The 21,467-nt window shown below is 39.8% G+C and overlaps 1 protein-coding gene across 1 annotated transcript in view; it reads right to left on the reverse strand.

Annotated features, from left to right (window-relative positions):
- Positions 1–2,452: 2,452 nt before the first annotated feature.
- The window catches only part of LOC125456394 (MAP kinase-interacting serine/threonine-protein kinase 1-like), a 97,232-nt gene continuing 78,217 nt past the window's right edge, over positions 2,453–21,467 (reverse strand). Inside the window, exon 13 of the mRNA XM_059647992.1 lies at positions 2,453–2,664. Coding sequence (XP_059503975.1) covers positions 2,646–2,664 — 19 coding nt within the window. The 3' untranslated portion in view covers positions 2,453–2,645. The remainder of the gene's footprint in view (positions 2,665–21,467) is intronic.

The following is a 21,467-nucleotide window of genomic DNA, read 5'->3' on the forward strand; positions in this document are numbered from 1 at the left end:
GATGGTCATGACTGGCATTTGCGTGGCACAAATGTTACTTGCCACTCATGAGCTCAAGCCTGGATTTTGTCCACATCTTGCTGCTTTTGGAAATGGGCTGCTTCAGTATCTGAGGAGTTGTGAATGGTACCGAACATTGTGCAATGATTAGCAAACATCCCCACTCTGACCTTATGAAGGAGAAGAGGTCAGAAGTGGGGATATTTGCTGATGATTGCACAATGTTCAGCACAATTCATGACTCCTCAGTTGGTCCACAATGTGGTGAAGCTGGGTAACTTGTGGCCTGACCCATTTGTTAAACATTTCCTGTTCTTTTGAAAACAATGCCACACACTTTTCAGCTGGCAGAACCAAGAAACCAGCTAAGGAAATTCCTTTACATGGGTCCCTAGTCTTTAAAATAACAAATCTAAACTGTTCTTGCCTAATAAGCCTTATTTAAAGCTGGAACTTTATAGTAATGAGGATCAATTACCTGAAAGGGTTTTCTGATTTTATCATCCAAATGTTCTACGCACTCAGCTCATATTTTTAAATTGGGTAATAATGGCAGGGATATTCCAGCATTTCAAAAATAGAGAGCTGAATTACCAGATTATCCATTGCAGCAATCAAAACACTAATGTAGGTATTGGAATTAAGTGTTCCTAATTGTCCTAATTTGAGCTATTTAATTGAAAGAAGAATGCAAGCCATATTTGCTTTCACCTGCACTTACCTTTACCTACAGAATCAGAAAAATAGATAGCTACCAAAAAAAGCAAAGATAACTGCAATTGCAGTCCCTGATTTAACCAGAATAGCAATTCTGCATCATCTTTAGTAGCATTTTGTAAACTCACAGCTTTCACCACTAAGACAGGTAAGGGAGCAAGCATTTGTGAATTCAATCACCTGCAAGTTCCCCTCCATATCACACATCATCCTGATTTTGACATATGTTATGTTCTTTAAATGCCTGGGGATCAAAGTCTTGAAACTCCCAACTCTTAAAGCCCTGAGAGTGCCGTCATCGCAAGAACTGCAAATTTAAAGAAGAATTCAAATAGGAATACACAGACTGTATAATATTCAGTTTCTTAATTACTATGGTGTAAGTAATGTTTCTATTTTTGACCTCAATGAGGAATGACTTCTGTATGATCTTTATATTTATTTTTGTTAATGTATATTTGTTCTGGATGTGAGTTTGCTCACTGAGCTGGAAGGTTAGTTTTCAGACGTTTCGTCACCATTCTAGATAACATCATCAGTGAGCCTCCGACGAAGCGCTAGTGTTATGTCCCACTTTCTATTTAGCTGGTTGTATATTTGTCTCTTAATTATCCAGTCTGCAAGTTTTCTAATACCATGTTGTTGAAGTATTTTCTCAATATTATCTATATCCCCCAATTTAGTATCATTTGAAAATTTTGATGATGAGTTGCTTGCTTCTAAATTATTAATACATGTAAATTAAGAATAAAAGTGGATCAAGTAGTACCAAGTTTTACTGTCTATCAATTTAAATAACTACCATTTGCCCATCCTCTAAATTTATTTTTGATACAACAACTTACTACTTATTTGTCCCCAACTCCAAATGTTCCCACCTTTGATATGAACCTACTGTGTGATACAAATCAAAAGCCTTTTGGAAATTCAATTTTAGCACCTACTGCATTATTGTTGTCTATGCTTCCCATTGTCTTTTAATTAAGTATAGTCTGGTCATTCAGAATCCATGCTACTATATTTTAAAATTTATTTCCTGATTCTGCTATTTAATGAATCCTTTCAGTGTAGAGCCCAGTATTATTCCTATTGCTAACATTATCTTGACTGAGCTAAGTTTTTGTTCTTTCTCCCTCTTTTATTGTTGTTTTCTTGAGCATGCATAGACTGATATCATTTAAGGCTTTACCCTCTTTTGATTTTGCTTGTTGGTCATTCATTTTTTCCCTTGTCATCTTTTCTGGACTAATATTCTTTAAGTATACTCTGTAATATGATGTCTATCTTTATCTTCACTCCTAAAAACTAAGCCCAAGTAGTTATTCAATACTCATGCTATTTCTCTGCCATTAATGGAGGGTCTATTTACTTCATTCTTTAGTTGGCCTATTTTTAATTCTTAAAAAAAAATGTTTGGTGGGATGTGGGCATCTCTTGGGCAGTATTTCTTGCCCATCACAGGATGCCCTTGAGGAATTGGTGGTGAGCTGCCTTCTTGAACCACTGCAGTCTATGTACAATAGGTAGATCCATAATGCTATTCGAGATGGAGTTCCAGAATTTTGGCACAGTGACAGCAGAGAAACAATGATTCATTTCCAAGTCAGGACGGTGATGTGCTTGGAGGGGAGCTTGCAAGTGGTAGAGCTTCCCTGTATGTGCTGCTCTTGCCTCTCCATTCGGTAGTTGTCATCAATTTCAAAGACGCTGTCTAATCAGATTTCATTTGAATTTCATTTTCCTTTTCATTGATTATGTGCCCAGTGAACTTTAATATTCCTTGTTACTTTAATTTTGCGTCTAATCATTGTTTTTGTAGTTTCTTTTTTTCTTTTGATTCTCACCTAAAGTTAAATGGGTTTAAGATGCAGATGATCTAATTTATTGGAGGGATAGACTTCGAGTCTTGAGGCTGAATAGCTTACTCCTCACCGCATTCCTCTTTTCCTGAAGAAGAGTAAAAAACAAACTGAAAGCTATTGAGAGATGAAAGACTGTTAAAGAAAAACATCTTTGACAAGATTAGAAATTGATAAAGAGAGAAATGCATTTTGAGGTTCAGATAAATAAATTTACAGCTCAGTCATTGGGTTGAAAGGTAACGTAAACTTTTAAATACCTATTTACTGATAAGTGAAAATTGCTTTTCTTTATGTCTTTCAAAAATATTGTACTTAGGAATGAATCTTAAAGGAGCAGAGAGGCAGGTAGACATTTGTTTAGGAAGTTAATTGAAGCTCCCAGGTCCTGGACAGCTGATAGTGCAACCTTCAATGGTGGGGTAAAATCAATCAATAGTCTGCATGGCCTGGTTTGAATAAAATTTGTAGAGGGCTGTAACAAGGAAGAACATTAAAGAAGTAGTGAATGTTAAGTCTGAGAGTAAGTAAACACAAATATGGTGACTTGATACTTGGGGACTGAGGGGCCAGTGTGGATCAATGAGCAGGAGGCCAATGACAGGGGAAAATCAAAATGCTTTTGTACTCTACTTTGAGCCTACTGGTAGTGAATGGGAAGTTGGCCAGGGGAATTTGGAATAGTTAAATTGAAATGTTAAAGGTATGGTTGTGTTTTGAGAACATCAGGGCACAAGACAGTGGTAGGTTGGGAGTGTCAAGGGTCTCAGAGATAATGGGAACTGCAGGTGCTGGAGAATCCAAGATAACAAAGTGTGGAACTGGATGAACACAGCAGGCCAAGCAGCATCTCAGGAGCACAAAAGCTGGCATTTCGGGCCTAGACCCTTCATCAGAGAGGGGGATGGGGAGAGGGTTCTGGAATAAATAGGGAGAGAGGGGGAGGCGGACTGAAGATGGAGAGAAAAGAAGATTGGTGGAGAGGAGAGTATAGGTGGGGAGGTAGGGAGGGGATAGGTCAGTACAGGGACGACGGACAGGTCAAGGAGGTGGGATGAGGTTAGTAGGTAGGAAATGGAGGTGTGGCTTGAGGTGGGAGGAAGGGATGGGTGAGAGGAAGAACAGGTTAGGGAGGTGTAGGGTATGATTTCTTTTTTCTGAATAAATAAATAAACAATGGCTTTGGTCATCCCTGTGTTTTTATTCTTGCTTATTTCAGCCATTGAGTTTGTGAGATGTGATAGAGAGGTAGGGTTGTCCTCAGTGTAAATGTGGGTGATAGCCTCCTTTCTTTGGAAGGTGTCACCAAGGGACAGTTTATATGTACAGAAGATGAAGTGTAAGAAATCCAACATAAACGTTTAGGAGCTTCTAAAATTAACGCAACAAGCGTAGGAGGAAAAATGGTTTCTGGAAATGGATGACAGTATGGACAGAGTGGAGGCAAAGGACTATCCATTCAGCTGGACAATGAAGGAGAGGCATTGGCAAAGGTAATGTGATTAAAAATGTCAAATTCTGCAGAATGAAAGGAACAATAAATAAGGGATCATACATTTTGCTCACATTCACTGAGGAGCATAGCATTACTTAAATTTGATTGGCATCTTTTCAGTGAGGGCAAAACACTTCTAGGACTGTTTCAAATTTCAGAAGAAAGGAAGTTAGGAGTGAGGCATTAGTTTCCACACCAAGTATTACACTTTGTTTTATTATTTTTACTTTGGTTTTTAAAAAAAAGGCACTGTGTAACTTTCAATAGAGAACATATTGAGCAGAACAAATGGCTTCATCCGGTATTGTCTTTGATCAGCAGATTTGAAATGCCACAGATCTGAAGTGAAAAGTTTCAACTTTGAATCTTCAAAGAACTGATGAGCAATTAGAACATAGAACATAGAACATAGAACAGTACAGCACAGAACAGGCCCTTCAGCCCACAATGTTGTGCCGACCATTGATCCTCATGGATGCACCCTCAAATTTCTGTGACCATATGCATGTCCAGCAGTCTCTTAAATGACCCCAATGACCTTGCTTCCACAACTGCTGCTGGCAACGCATTCCATGCTCTCACAACTCTCTGCGTAAAGAACCTGCCTCTGACATCCCCTCTATACTTTCCACCAACCAGCTTAAAACTATGACCCCTCGTGCTAGCCATTTCTGCCCTGGGAAATAGTCTCTGGCTATCAACTCTATCTATGCCTCTCATTATCTTGTATACCTCAATTAGGTCCCCTCTCCTCCTCCTTTTCTCCAATGAAAAGAGACCGAGCTCAGTCAACCTCTCTTCATAAGATAAGCCCTCCAGTCCAGGCAGCATCCTGGTAAACCTCCTCTGAACCCTCTCCAAAGCATCCACATCTTTCCTATAATAGGGCGCCCAGAACTGGACGCAGTATTCCAAGTGCGGTCTAACCAAAGTTTTATAGAGCTGCAACAAGATCTCACGACTCTTAAACTCAATCCCCCTGTTAATGAAAGCCAAAACACCATATGCTTTCTTAACAACCCTGTCCACTTGGGTGGCCATTTTAAGGGATCTATGTATCTGCACACCAAGATCCCTCTGTTCCTCCACGCTGCCAAGAATCCTATCCTTAATCCTGTACTCAGCTTTCAAATTCGACCTTCCAAAATGCATCACCTCGCATTTATCCAGGTTGAACTCCATCTGCCACCTCTCAGCCCATCTCTGCATCCTGTCAATGTCCCGCTGCAGCCTACAACAGCCCTCTACACTGTCAACGACACCTCCGACCTTTGTGTCGTCTGCAAACTTGCTGACCCATCCTTCAATTCCCTCGTCCAAGTCATTAATAAAAATTACAAACAGTAGAGGCCCAAGGACAGAGCCCTGTGGAACCCCACTCACCACTGACTTCCAGGCAGAATCTTTTCCTTCTACTACCACTCGCTGTCTTCTGTTGGCCAGCCAATTCTGTATCCAAGCAGCTAAGTTCCCCTGTATCCCATTCCTCCTGACCTTCTGAATGAGCCTTCCATGGGGAACCTTATCAAATGCCTTACTGAAGTCCATATACACCACATCCACAGCTCGACCCTCATCAACCTTCCTAGTCACATCCTCAAAAAACTCGATAAGGTTTGTAAGGCATGACCTACCCCTCACAAAGCCGTGTTGACTGTATTTGATCAAGCCATGCTCTTCCAGATGGTCATAAATCTTATCCCTCAGAATCCTTTCTAACACCTTGCAGACAACAGACGTGAGACTTACCGGTCTATAATTGCCGGGGATTTCCCTATTTCCTTTCTTGAAGAGAGGAATTACATTTGCCTCTCTCCAGTCCTCAGGTACGACTCCAGTGGAGAGCGAGGATGCAAAGATCTTCGCAAGTGGCGAAGCAATTGCATTTCTCGCTTCCCAAAGCAGCCGAGGACAAATCTGATCCGGGCCTGGCGACTTGTCAATCTTAATGTTTGACAAAATTTTCAGTACATCAGCTTCCTCTATCTCTATCCATTCCAGCATGCACACCTGCTCTTCAAAGGTTTCATTCACTACACAGGTCGTTTCTTTCGTAAAGACAGAAGCAAAAAACTCATTTAGGGCTTCCCCTACCTCCTCAGGCTCCACACACAAGTTCCCTATGCTATCCCTGATCGGCCCTACTCTTTCTTTGACCATTCTCTTATTCCTCACGTAAGTGTAAAATGCCTTTGTGTTTTCCCGGATTCCTTCTGCCAAGCCTTTCTCGTGCCCCCTCCTGGCTCTCCTCAGACCATTTTTGAGCTCCTTCCTTGCCTGCATGTAATCCTCTCTAGCTGAACTTGACCCTAGCTTCCTCCACCTTATGTAAGCTACCTTCTTCCTTTTCACTAGAAGCTCCACCGCTCTCGTCATCCAAGGTTCCTTTATCTTACCCCGTCTTGCCATTCTAATGTTGCTTCCCACCATTTTAAGGTAATATATTTCATGTCATTTTTTAAGAATAAGGAAAAAAAATCCCTTAAAGAATTTTTTCTTGAGTATAAACAATTTATAATCTATATATCGAGAATGGCAGAAATGGAAATGGTGACTGTATGAATGTTTTATTTGGAGGCCCTATCATGACCTCAATACACTTGAGAAGTTGCACATTTGTTTTCAACCTTTTATCAGTTGGTTTCAGTTGATTTTCATGACCTTTTCTAGTGTAATAAATGAGACATTCTCCTGTATCTTACTGTTTATTCCACTCATGTGAATGCAGAAGCAATATTTTGTTCACAATCATTTATTAATTTCCTATACCTTGAACTGTGAGGTTCAGGCCACAAGTTGCACCTGTCAGGGAATTACTTTTCTTCCATCTCTCTGCTTGAGCACGGACACCCACTGCTGCCTCAAAGAAATAATCATTGCTAAGCTATAAAACTATTTAATACAAAACACACCATATTGTCAGTCATACTTTGCCAATATTGCTGGAACTTAGTCACTTTACCTATTTCAAAACTAAGTATTAACTGTGCTTTTGTCACCTGATAGCTTTTAAGCTAAACAGAATTGGGCTAATTTTGGGTTAAAAGTCGCTTTTGTTTTCAGCACTCACATAAACCTGAGTTTCAGTAATTATCCTGGATTTCACTGGACCGGTCATTTTATATCGTCTAACTAAGTTCACTTGAAATTTTCTCATGCACAAAAAATATTGAATCACCTAGGGTGTTGGAGTGAAGATGGGGAATAAAGTAAAGAAGTTCTTTAAAAATCTTCAGTATATTAAAGCAATTTATGGAGGTTATATCACTGGGGAGTAAGACTGGAGAAGCAGTCAAAATATCCTGTTACATGAAAGAGATAGGTTCTAGACCCGAAATGTCAGCTTTCCTGCTCCTCTGATCCTGCTTGGCCTGCTGTGTTCATCCAGCTCTACACCTTGTTATCTCAGATTCTCCAGCATCTGCAGTTCCTACTATCTCCTGTTAAATAAAAATGCGTAGACCTGAGTAAACTGTTAATTTTTGATCTAAAGTACAGAAATAATTGGAAGTTATCAAGAGACTAATGAGTTTTCTCCAATGTATTTCATTGACTTTATTGTTATGATCCCAGTTGATGTTATTACTGGGCAAGTCAGATCCCAGATTGAAACTTGGCTGGATAGTTTATATTTGATTTGGTTTGCTTTTACTGTTCTAATTTTGCAATGTTTAGTTTTATTTGTTCAAAATTGTGGAATCCTGTAAGTACCTTGGAACTCTCAAGTCTCCTACTTTAAATGAAATAGTTACTAGGCCCTTGCCAAGCTGTAACATGAATTTGGTGATCTCATTATGGATTATAAATACTTGTTAGAAATGATCATTCGTTTCCTGGCACTTGTAAGACATGTACATCACTTGTCTCTTATCAGTGTGTACCTGAAAGTTGCCTTTGTCTTGCTGCAACTCAGTTCTAATGCTTCATTATCTGACATTGTGAATGGCATTAAACAATATGCATTCCTGCCAAACATTCCAGTTTATCACGTCCTGACGTAAGGTAAGTCATCGATAAAGCAACGAAAGATAATTGAGCCTAGACTACAACCCTGAGGAGCACCTGCTGAGGTGTCTCAAATGGAATTGATTGACCTCCAATAACTGAAGTCTGGATGGGGTGTAATGAGGTCTGAAACAATGTGAAGCTAAACTTTTGTGAGAAGGTTCATGCTAGTAAGTTTGATAGCATTGCCGATGACATCTTCTATCACTTTAATGATCGAAAGTAGACTAATGGGGGTGTTAAATGGATGGATTGGATTTGTCCTTTTTTTGTGGTCAGGACGCAGCTAGGCAATTGTCTCATTGCTGGTGAGATGATATATAGCTATACAGGAATAGGATTGGTTAAGGGTGCAGCTAGTTCGAGGACTGAACATCTGTGTTCTACTGCTGGGATATAGTCAGGGTCCATAAGCTTTGCAATGGATTGAGCCTTCAGCTATTTCTTGATATCACAGGCTGACTCAAATTGACTGAAGATTGACATCTATTAATCTTCTGGATGATTTCATGATAGATCAAACTTCTCCCTGAAGATAGTTACAAATGCTTAAACCTTGCCCTTTTCAGTCGCATGTAGGTACCTTCTCCTTCAGTTGGTTGTTTCATTGTTCGCCACCAATCCCAAATGGGCATGGCAGGGCTGCAAAAATCTGACAGTTTGTTCATTGGGGATTGCTTAGCTCTGTCTACTTTATGCTGCTTCTGTTTTGTTTGTATGTATTCCCATTTTGTAGCTTCACTAAGTTGACACCTCATTTTAAAAAAATACCTGGTGTTGCACCTAGAATGCTCTCGTACATTTCTCATTAAACGAGACTTGTTCCCAGGATGGCTGGATGGTCTTATGATGAGATTGGGCAAACAGGGCACATATTCTCCAGACTCTTGAAGAATGCGAGTTGGCCTTCTGAAACTTTCGAAGTACTTTAAGGAAAGAAGGCATGCAGCCCTAGTTCAAAACTCCCCGACCAGCAGGCCCAATTTAAAAATAAGGGAAATGCCTCTTAGCTCTGAGATGAGAAAAATTCTTTTTAGTCGGAAGGTTGTGAATCTTTGAATTTATCTACCACAGAGGGCTTTGGAAGCTCAGTTTTTGTGTGTTTAGGTAGGGATTAATAGAATTCTAATTGTCAATTACCCTCAGCATTATAAGGATGGGGTAGTTAAAAGGTATTGAAGTGTTCCATTGCCCATGATCATATTGAATGATGGGACAGGTTCAACGGGTGAATAGCTTAGTCCAGTTACATGATGGAGTGAAGGATAGGCTCAGTTATCAGGTTATAGATTTTGGTAGGATACAATTCTGCTAAGCTGGATCACAGTGTATCATGGATGTCAAATTTTGAGGGATAGATTTGTTCTGAATCTATCCCATTTAGCACAGTGGTAATTGTGGAGAAAGAGTCTAATGAATATGAAGACGAATTTCTGACATAAGCTATCACATAACTATGTAATCAGTGTTAAAGATCTGCTAAGAAGTTGTGACATGATACAGCTGAGACCATGCTGCTCTGTAGCCTTACCATCACAATAAATGTATTAATAAACAAACATAGTTTAAAAGACGTTTAGAAGTCTGACCTGAGTTTGAGTGAAGACCTGAAGAACCAATATAAGAACAAATACAACAGTAATGCCAGACAATACATGAGAGTAATTTCAGTGTGAAGGTGGGACATTGCCTCCACAAAACTATGCAATGAGCATTCCTACTATTGTTACCATGGCCATAGGCAGATGTACCTACAACAGATGAACTGGTGAGTTTGAGGTCAAGAAGGTTTCAATTCAACTCTTGCTCTGATGAAGGGTCTAGGCCCGAAACGTCAGCTTTTGTGCTCCTGAGATGCTGCTTGGCCTGCTGTGTTCATCCAGCTTCACACTTTGTTTTCTTCAATCTTCCCTGTTGGTTTTGTCACAATCTGCCACAGGCTCTGTATTGTGACTACATCCTTCTGGATGCAACCAGCTCATCCAGTAGCTGTAAGACATAGGAGCAGAAATTAGGCCGTTCGGCCCATTGAGTCTGCTCTGCCATTCCATCATGGCTGATAAGTTCCTCAACTCCATTCTCCTGCTTTCTCTCCATAACCCTTGATCCCTTTGACAATCAAGAACCTATCTAAACCAGTCTTAAATGTACTCAATGACCTGGCCTCCACAGTGAATTCCATGGATTCACCACTCTCTGGCTGAAGAAGTTTCTCCTTATCTCCATTCTAAAAGGCCTTCTCTTTACTCTAAGGCTGTGCCCTCAGCTCCTTGACTCTCCTACCAATGGAAACATCTTCCCAACATCCATTTTATTCAGGCCATTCAGTATTCTGAAAGTTTCATTTAGATCCCCCCTCATCCTTCTAAAATCCAATGAATATAGTTCCAGAGTCCTCAGACATTCCTCATATGTTAAGCTTTTCATTCCTGGGACCATTCTTGTGAACCTCCTCTGAACCTGCTCCAGGGCCAGTACATCCTTCCTGGGATATGGGGCCCAAAACTGCACACAATACACCAAATGTGGCCTGACCAGAGCGTTATAGAGCCTCAGTAGTGTATCCTTGCTTTTATATTCAAGTTCTCTCAAAATAAATGCCAACATTGCATTTGCCTTCCTGACTACTAACTCAACCTGCAAGTTTACCTTGAGAAAATCCTCGGCTAGAACTCCCAAGTCTCTTTGCATTTCAGACTTCTGAATTTTCTCCCCATTTAGAATAAAAGCATGGATTATTTTCTTCTTACCAAAGTGCATGACCTCACACTTTCCCAGGCTGTACTCCATCTGCCAGTTCTTTGCTCATTCTCCTAACCTGTCCAAATCCTTCTGAAGCCTTGCTACCTCCTCAATACTACCTGTATCTTCACCTATCTTTGTATCATCTGCAAACTTAGCCAGAATGCACACAGTCTCTTCATCTAGATCATTAATGTACAAAGTGAACAGTTGTGGTCCCAAAACTGACCCTTGTGGAACATCACTTGTCACCAGCTGCCTTTTATGCCCACTCTCTGCTTTCTGCCAGACTGCCAATCTTCTATCCATGCTAGCGCCATGGGCCCTTATCTTACTCAACAGGCTCCTGTGAGGCACCTTATCAAAGCCTTCTTGAAGTCCAAGTAGATAGCATCCAATGGCTCTCCTTGGTCTACCCTGCTTATTACTTCTTCAAAGAATTCTAGAATTTGTCAGGCATGACATTCCCTTGATGAAACCATGCTGACTTTGCCCTATTGTACCAAACACTTACAAATATTCAGAAATCTCATCCTTTACAATGGACTATCAAGCCTTCTCACATAATACATGTTGTATATTTTATTTCCTCACTCCCTCTTTAAAATGATATCCAAAATGGAGAAATACTATCTGCTAAGTGAAGATAGTCAGTGGTAATCAGTAGATAATTTCTTTTTTGACGTGATACCATGATACTTCTTGGGATCCTATATTGTGACCTGGAGCAGGGCCAATGTTTGGGCCATTAGACAGGATTTAGCAGGGACAGTATGTCCCTGTTTGGGTGAAAGGAAAATCTGGCAGGCTTAGGGATCCTGGGCTGACAAGGAATAATAAGGCTCTGGTCAGGAAAAAGAAGGCGCGCACATTGGGTTTTAAGCTATCGGGCTCAAGTGAATCCCTAGATGACTATAAAAACTGCAGCAGCACACGTAAGAGGGAAATCAGAAGAGCAAAAAGAAGGTATGAGATAGATCTGGCAGATAAGGTTCAAGATAATCCCAAGAGGTTTTCTAGCTATACTAAGAGAAAGAGGAAGGCTAGCGAGAGAATCGGTGTCCTTAAAGATCAGCATAGCCGTCTATGTGTGGAGCCACAACAGGAGATGGGGACGATTTTTAAGGAATACTTCTCATCAACGTTTACTGAGGAGAGAATCACAGATGCTAAGGAAATAACTGAAACAAGTGGGGATGTTTTGGACCCCATACACGTTACCAGAGAAGTGTTTGCAACCTTTAAAGTGGATAAATTTACAGGCCCTGTTCAAGTCCATCCTCTGGCATTGTGGGAGGCTAGGGAAGAAGTTGTAGAGGCCCTTTCAGAGATTTTTGCTTCATCTTTAGCCACTAGTGAAGCTCTGAAAGACTGAAGGGTGGCCAATGATTTTTCCAGTTTTTAAGAAAGGTAGCAAAGATTAGCCAGGGAACTACAGGCCAGTGAGTCTGACATCAGTGGTAGGCACGTTGTTGGAGAGGATACTGAGGGACAGGATCAACCAACATTTGGATAGTCAAGGTCTGATTCGGGATTGTCAGTATGGAAGTCATGTCTGACACACTTCTTTAAGAAGTTTTTGAACAGGTAACCAGGAGGATAGATGAGGATAGGGCAGCCAATGTGGTCTATATAGGCTTTAGTAAGGCCTTTGACAAAGTCTTGCACAGCAGGCTAGCTGTGGTAGTTAGGTCGCATGGATCCAGGGAGAGCTAGCTGATTAGATTCAAAATTGGCCTGATGGTAGGAAGCAGAAGGTGATGGTTGAAGTTTGTTTCTCGGACTGGAGTAGTGTGCGTAGTGGTGTTCCATAGGGGTTGGTGCTGGGATCTTTGTTGTCCGTTATTCACGTAAGTGATCTGGATGTGAATATACAAGGCACAATTAGTAAGTTTGTGGATGATACAAAATTAGGAGATAGCGAAGAAGGCGATCAAAAATTGCAGAAGGAATCTTAATCAGATAGAGAAGTTGGCTGTGGATTGTCAAATACAATTCAATACAGATAAGTTTGAGGTGTTGCAACACTGAAAGTTAAGCCAAGGTAGGACTTGTACATTGAATAGTAAGGTCCTGAGGAACAGAGGGGCCTAGGAGTATAAGTACATAGTTCATTAAAAGCAGCATCACAGGCAGACAGGGTGGTGAAAAAGGCATTTAGCATGCTGGCCTTTATTGGTCAAGGCATTGAGTATAGGAGTTGGGATGTTATGTTACAGTAGTACAAGTCATTGGTGAGGCTGCACTTGGAGTATTTCATATAATTTTGGTCACCTGTTAAAGGAAAGATACAATTAAACTGGAAAGTGTGCAATGAATATTTACAAGGATGTTGCTAGGACTAGCAGACCTGAGTTATAGGGAGAGCTTGGCCAGGTAGGACTTTATTCCTTGGAATGTGGGAGAATGAGGGGTGACATTATTGAGGAGCATAAAATCGTGAGGAGAATTGATAGGATGTATGGACATGGTCTTTTTCCAGGGATGGGGAATTGAAAACTAGTGGACATAGGTTTAAGGTGAGAGGGGATAGATTTAAGAAGGACCTGAGGGGAAACTTGTTCATGTAGATTATGGTGCATGTATGGAATGGACTGCCAGACAAAGTGGTTGATGCAGGTACAATAGCAACATTTAAACATTTGGATAGGTACGGGGATGGGAAAGGTTTAGAGGGATATGAACTAAATGTGGGCAATTGGAACTAGCTGTGTGGGCACCATGGTAAGCAGGGGCTAGTTTGGGCCAAAGAGCCTGTTTCCATGCTGTATTACTCTGGCTCTGTGACTATCAATGTGGAAGACACTCAGGATATATTCATTGTGACTGTGTGCCATGGTGTATATTTTCTAGTGGGACAAGATACAGGAGTGGTTGTGGAGAAAATCTAAGCCATTTACTTGATGGTATAACTCTGTCAGGTTGTTGCTTGACATTATCCATGGGTTAGCTCTTTTAGTTTAGTCCCAAACCCCCAGACATTGATCCAAAAGACTTCACAGAGTTGAATGAACAGGAGTACCTTTTTTCTCCTATCCAGTATCAGGTTTAATACTGAGATAACAAGGTGTGGAGATGGATGAGCACAACAGGCCAAGCAGCATCAGAGGAGCAGGAAAGCTGATGTTTTGGGTGCAGACCCTTTATCAGAAATTTCTGAAGAAGGATCCGGACCCAAAACGTCAGCTTTCCTGCTCCTCTGATGCTGCTTGGCCTACTGTGTTCATCCAGCTCCACACCTTGTTATCTCAGATTCTCCAGCATTGGCAGTTCCCACTATTTCTGGTTTAATACTGATTAGTTTGTATAGTTTTAATCACATTTGACATCTTCATAGCTGTTTGATACAACTAAGTGGCTTTGCAGAGAGCAGTTAAGAGCGGAATCATATGGAATCATAGCAAAATATTGCTATAGATCTGGATTCATACATTGACCAGGCAGTAAGAGTGGTAGATCGCATTTTATTTTTAAAAGACTTTACCGAACCAGAAGGGTTTTTATGATGATCTGGTAGGTTAATGGTGACTTGTACTGACAATAGCATTTTCATTTCAGATTTGTTTAATTAACTGAATTAATTGAATTCAACAGACTGTCCTAGTTTAGGGCCATTTGTAAACTGGGTTTCTGAAACAATAATTTATGTCAATTGTAATATGTATCTGAACGTCAATCCCTTCAGGCACTCTACTCAGTACTACCCCTCCAGAAGTACCACCTGCTTCTCACCTGTAGCCAATTTCCTAGCCAATCCTAAGGTTCATCTTGAAAAATACAATGAGCCTTTTGGGCAAAAGTTTGTCTTCCTGAAATCTGTATTCTGTTCCAGTGGATTTTTGTTCAGAAATGGAATAAATTTTAAAGAGGCATCTTTTGTCTTATAAGCTGTAGCTTTGGTAAATGGTTGTAGAGATCCTGGAACAACTTACATGGTTACTCTAGCAGTATTTCCAGGGTTTCCAAATATGGTGGACAAGCAGAAATTCATCTCCATGATTTTACTTGATTGAACTTGAAACGGAGAAATATGATGAATCATTTCATGATTCTATGACTTTAATGTGAAGAACATGATGAGACAATGTAAACTTAAGAGTGCAATTCTAAAGGGATGTGGGAGCTGAGGGACCTCAGTGTGCATTTGTAAAAGTTGTTTTGAAGGTGGCAGGACAGGTTGGGAGAACAGTTAACAAAGCAGGCAGTATTCTAGGCTTATTTAAGATGAGCATGGGCAAGAGCAAGGAGACTAATTTGAACTTGTGGAAGACAAGCTTAAGCTGAGCTGCAATATTGTGCCCACTTCCGGATGCATAATTTAGGAAGGATACAAAGGCATTAGAGAGGGTTGTGCTGAAAGGTATATTTATTATAATTACTAATAACATTTGAAACTTGATTTCTAAATGTGTGTGTTGGTTACTTCGGCAAAGCATTTTTTTCTTTAAAAGGTCAATAAATCTTGCAGGAACGGTGATTTAAATGCAATATTTTGTTAGAAAGTAGGTGATTGTGTTAAGGGGTGTTGATGTTTTATATTGTTTTTTACGCCGAGTGTGGCAAATATCTCAAGCCATTACTTCAGTTCAGAAGAATCTAGGTATGAAATTTTTAAATATTTTAATTCAAAATCACCAGAGTTGAGTATGGCAGAAAGTTTTAATTTCTCACCCACAAGTTTAGGGCCATTTACAGAACTAGTCTCCTCAGCAGGAGGACTTAGTTTGTGAAACTTCCAAGCCTGGTGACTTTGGTTATGAATTGACAGGACTTTGGAACTGAGAAAAATCAGACTCCCAGATTTTTGGAAAAGTTCATATTGGCAGATTTAGAAACAATTTATTGAATTGTCCCCAGTCAATGGGAAAGAAACTCTCCTGAGTTAGTTAAATTGAATCCTAAAGTGTTGAGATAAAGTTGTAATTTTTCTGGACATGTGTCTCTATAACGCAGTGTTAGTTGAACAAAACTTTGTTTTGCTGTATGCTTTTGATCTAACTGTTTTCTATGTGTAAGTAGCTTGTTTTATTGTTTTACACTCTGTTGATATTCAGGAAAATCTGCAGCCTCATGTGACCATGTCTCAGTGAACTAGAAAAACCTGTCAATCCAGATTCTGGGTTCTGACTTATCCATTAATACCACTGGCTGTGACCACAATTGAGTGCTAAAGAGATTAACAAAGTGCTTCCAGATATGAGGAATTTCAATAATTAAGATAGAACGGAAAAGTTAGGACTGTTAACCTTAGAAAAGAATGCTCAGAGAAGATCTGTTAGATGTATTAAAATCCTGAAAGGTCTACACAGATTAGAAAACGATAAATAATTCCCATTGTGAAAAGATCAAAAAGGAGAGGGCAAGGATTAAAAGTAAAGTTGTGTTCTCTGTCACCACAAATGTAGAGAGTGCACTCCCTTCCACGCAGTCCCAGTTCCTGCAATATCATTGCATTGAGGTTGCAGATAACCACCTCTTTATCTGAATATTGTCCATGTATGCGAACATAGGTTTGCCGCAGAGCCTGCCTTCCCATCAGACTCACTGCATTGGAAGTTTTAATATATTTGCCTGGATTAATGTTTTAAAATCTCCCATTTTAATAATGTACAAACTATAGTTTAGAGCTCTCAGAACATAGCTTCACTTTCTCTCTTACCATCCCACTCCCTGAGCAAAGTGACAAGAGGAATGGTGAGTTGGTTGGGAGGGAATATGGAGAACACGGCAGCAAGAAGAGTAGGAATGGGTCACAAAGGGCAGCAAATGACATGGAGAATGGAATGTCAAGGAAGAAACAGTAACAATTGGTGCATAGAAATGATGTCACCCGTATCAACTTCCTATTTCTGTGCAATGTGGGCACACAATGATGACATCCTGACTTCTTCTAATGTATCTCCTGCCATCACAATATTAAAGTAATTGCAAGAAAAGCAGAAGTGACATGAGGAAAATCATCTTCACATCGTGTGGAGTTAAGGTCGGGATTGCAGTGGATTCATTTGAAGCATTCAATATGAAATTATGCTTATCTGAAAAACAGGGAGGTGCAAGTCTCTATGGAGAAGTCAGGGAATGTCACTGAGTGAATTGTTTGTTTGAAATGCAGTTTATGCATAATGTGCCAAATTACAGCCTTCTGTACTGCAACAATTATGGGATTCTGTAAATATTATTTTAGTTAAAAACTCAATCAGAATGTGTGTCCTATAGATATTTCCAGATATTCTACCAAAATAGGTGCAGCATTAATATAGAAATAGGCAAATAGGCAAAGCGGGGGCGGGGGGGGTGGAGAAAAAACTTTGAGGCCATTAACAATTTGTTTTTTCTAAAGAGCTCCAAAATGAAGCTCACTAGTTTGCTACAAACTCAGCCGCTTCAAATATTTATCTATTTTTCAATTAATAGACGCACCCTAATTTCTATCCTCTTGCACAATTGATAACTCCTTGTCACCAGAGGAAAAATTATATTTCCTCTTGATGATTTTCATTCAAAATTATGGCATCATAATTTTCAAACACACATTTATCAAGTTTTATTAAGCCTTCTGGTATTTCAGAAGAAATAAGTTTATTTGTGAGACACTATAGAAATTGGAGATCATTTCCCTTGAGAAAAGGTTGATCGTCTATCTGTCCATAAAATGTAAGAGTAGAATCAGTCCATTGAGTCTGCTCCATCATTCAATGAGAATCCACAATTCCATTTTCCTCCTTTATCCTCATAATTCTTTATTTCCATACAGATTTGAAAAATATCTATCTAAGCCTTGCATGTACTCAGCAACCCATTCTCAACAGTCCCCTGTGATAACAAATTCCAAAGATTCACTGCCCTCTGATAGAGGGAATAACAGTGACGCTCACATTTGTCTTAAATAAGTGACCCCATTCTCTGGGGTTATACCTATATGCCTAGACTCCCACAAGCAGAAGCAACCTCTCCTTCTAAGGACCCTGTCAAACCCTCTAAGAATGTTAACTTTACAATAAGGTCTCCTCTCATTCTTTGAAACTCCAATGAGTACAAGCTCAGTCTACCAACCACTCCTCCACAGGAAAATCTCTTTTTACCCAGGAGCAAGCTAGTGAACCGTCTCTGCTGCCTCCAATGCCAATATATCGTTCCTTAGATAAGGGGACCAAAATGTCCACCGTATTCTAGATGTAGCGTAACAAGTGTATTATATAGTTTTGGCAGGAACTCCCTATTTTTATATTCCATTTACTTTGAAAAGAAAGCATTCAATTTGCCTTCCCTATTACTGACTGAACTTGGGTGCTAGCTTATTTTGATTCACACACAATGACCCCCAAATCCATTTGTGCTGCAGCTTCCTGCAGTCTTTCTCTCTTCAGCTCCCCTATTCTTCCCACTAAAGTGCTTAACTTCACATTTCCCACATTATTTTCCATCTGCCAAGTTTTTTTTGCCTATTCAGTTCAGCAGTCCACAGCTGGATACAGTCCGATTATGTCTTCATCGCTATTTGCGGTCCCCACCACCCCTCCACTTTTGTCACCCATAAACCTGGCTATGGTATATTCACTTACATCATCTATGTCACAATCTTGTAATAATTATGACCCCAAAACTGATCTGTGTCACTCTATAAGGTACAGGCTGTAATCCTGTAAATGCCTTCTTTATCCCACTCTCTCTGTTTTCTATTAGAGAACCGATCTTCTATCCATATAAATGAGGTGAAAATAAACTGAAAAATAAATCATAAGTGGAATCAGCCTGGATTATCTCTCTACACATTCCAAGAGCTTGCTGTAGAAATCTCTGAATCCAAAGATTTATTTGATAAAAGTAACACTTAAACAAAAATTGAGAGGTCGTAGAAGAAATTTTTCAATCTTTTAAAGATATCTGCAGCATGAAAACATCCTTGGGACCAATGTAATTACTTTCCACTAAATTGCTTTCGAACAGTCATCATTTTAATGTTTAGCAATAAATCTACATAACTCTATGCTGAATTTTAGCTTCTTTTGGAAATTGGAAGGTTGTTATTTGAAAGTGAAAATTATACCAGCTGATAATAAAATGTGAGGCTGGATGAACACAGCAGGCCAAGCAGCATCTCAGGAGCACAAAAGCTGACGTTTCGGGCCTAGACCCTTCATCTGATGAAAGGTCTAGGCCCGAAACGTCAGCTTTTGTGCTCCTGAGATGCTGCTTGGCCTGCTGTGTTCATCCAGCCTCACATTTTATTATCTTGGAATTCTCCAGCATCTGCAGTTCCCATTATCTCTTTTCCCAGCTGATGTGACTCTAGCATTGCTTTAGCAACAGGCATGCTGTGCTACAAGGAAGTATTATGAATTAGTGTAAATAAAGAAAGGAATTGCAATTCCACTGTTAAGAACAGTATGTATCACTGCATTTCTATAGACTGAAATGGTCACAGGGAATAATTGCTTGTTCATAGAATGCAAGCTTTATCCGACTATGATTATAAACCTTGTTCAACTTTTTTATAAGGAAGCTATGGAATTGTAAAAAATTGATTATTCTAAAATTCTATGAACCTGTAATACTGTTACTGATGTAATATCACAACACCATTCGAGGACACATATGTAGACCAGAGAATGATACTGTAGCTTCAATCTGCAAAATAGAGACATAAGAACAGAAGAAGTCCAATCAGCCTTTCAACCTATCTTGCCAGTTATCAACCAAAGATAGATCTATAGCTTAACTCCATCACGCAGTCTTAGGCTTGAACTTAGAGATACAGACAAACAAAATCCACCATTCTCAAGTCTTGAAAGTTTAAACTGACTCAGTTTGCATTGCCTCTTGGAAAGGGAATTTCAGACTTCCAAGACCTTTGGATGGAAAAGTGTTTAAAATGGGCAAGCCTTTAATTCTAAAATTACACCTTCTCGTTTTCTATGCACACATAGATACTTCATGGTTTCAGCAAAAGGCCTAATTTCCCACAATTTCCCAATCAGTAACGTTCTGTTTAATATAATAATTGAATTGTAGGTGTGCTGATGTATGTGAACAAGAGGACAAGGGTAATGATTGTGAAATAGAATGTTTACAAATTCCTTCTAGATACCATTGTTTAGACAAATATACAAAAGTGACCAAATAGTTTTTCAGGGACAAAATACAGTGGAGGAGAGAACAGAATTAACGTTTCTGGTCTGGTGACCCTTCCTCAGAACGTTTTTCAGGTGCACAATCAAGCTGTGAAGTGTGTTAATGGCAGAGAAAAATATAGTTTCAGTTGGCAAGTAAGGAGAGTTTAAAACACACGACATCTCAGAAGCAGTAGAGCGAATCAGCTGTCAAGCCTGCTCCACCATTCGATTATAATCATGGCTGATCTGAGCTCCTGTATGAGAACACTTGAGTTTTTCTGAATGTGAACATTTATAATGTTCACATCTTATATTTTGATGAATCATTTAAGGGTTGAGATTCCTCAGGCGTCCTGTTTAGTTCGGGCATGCATATTCCCTCCATGCTTCCTCTAGCCATCCACAATCATAGGTTTCAAGCTCAACATAGGTTTTCCAGCATCTCAACCATTGCCATCTCAGATGAGAACTCTCTCTAGGTTTGAATATTCTGGGTAATTCAAGAAGGAAGACAGTGGGAAAAATTGTGGCTGTAAAAGCTGCTTTTTTTTGAGATTTTCAGCATTAGAGCAGATTTCCTCAAATTCTAGGAGCAGTAATTACAGTTTATACGCTGTTGCATTGTTTTGGAACTTTGAGGGTAGAAAAGATCACAGTAACGGCGCTTTTAAAAAGGCAGAAGACAGACAAAGGTAGTGGCCAAATGGGAAGTGAATGAAATGGAGAAATAAACCTGCACTGCCATCTGACCTAGCAGTGAATTCGCACAGCTGACAGTTCTACTGTTTGATTTCAAGTATCTCCGGACAGCGGAGTTTGTCTGAAAAAAAAATGGCAAAATTCACAGCTGACCTTGGAAAAGCCTGTTTGGGGAAGCTCACGGCAGGGGAGCAGATAAGTGGCTTGTCAAAGTGTAACTTTACTGTTTTTATTTTAATTAATCTTCAATAGTGGGTAAAGTGGGTTACTTTTTGATTATATGTTTTATTGAGATCTGTTTCTTAAATAATACTGCATGCAGTTCTGGCCTCCCTGCTGTTGGAAGGATATTGTGAAACATGATAGTGTTCAGAAAAGGTTTACAAGGACATTATAGACAATAGGGGCTGGAGTAGGACATTCAGCCCTTCGAGCCAGCACCACCATTCATTATGATCGTGGCTGATCATCCACAATCAGTATCCTGTTCCTGCCTTATCCCCATAACCCTTGATTCCATTACCTTTAAGAGCTCTATCCATCGCTTTCTTGGAAGTATCCAGAGACTTGGTCTCCACTGCCTTATGGGGCAGAGCATTCCATATATCCACAACTCTGTTCTAAATGGCCTACCCCTTCTTTTTAAACTGTGTCCTCTGGTTCTGGATTCACCCATCAGCAGAAACATGCTTCCTGCCTCCAGAGTGTCTAATCCCTTAATAATCTTATACATCTCAATCAAATCCCCTCTCATCCTTCTAAATTCAATGTATACAAGCCCAGTCACTCCCATCTTTCAACATATGATAGTCCCGCCATTCCGGGAATTAAACTCGT

This window comes from Stegostoma tigrinum, chromosome 8 (assembly GCF_030684315.1).
Source record: "Stegostoma tigrinum isolate sSteTig4 chromosome 8, sSteTig4.hap1, whole genome shotgun sequence".
NCBI lineage: Eukaryota > Metazoa > Chordata > Chondrichthyes > Orectolobiformes > Stegostomatidae > Stegostoma > Stegostoma tigrinum.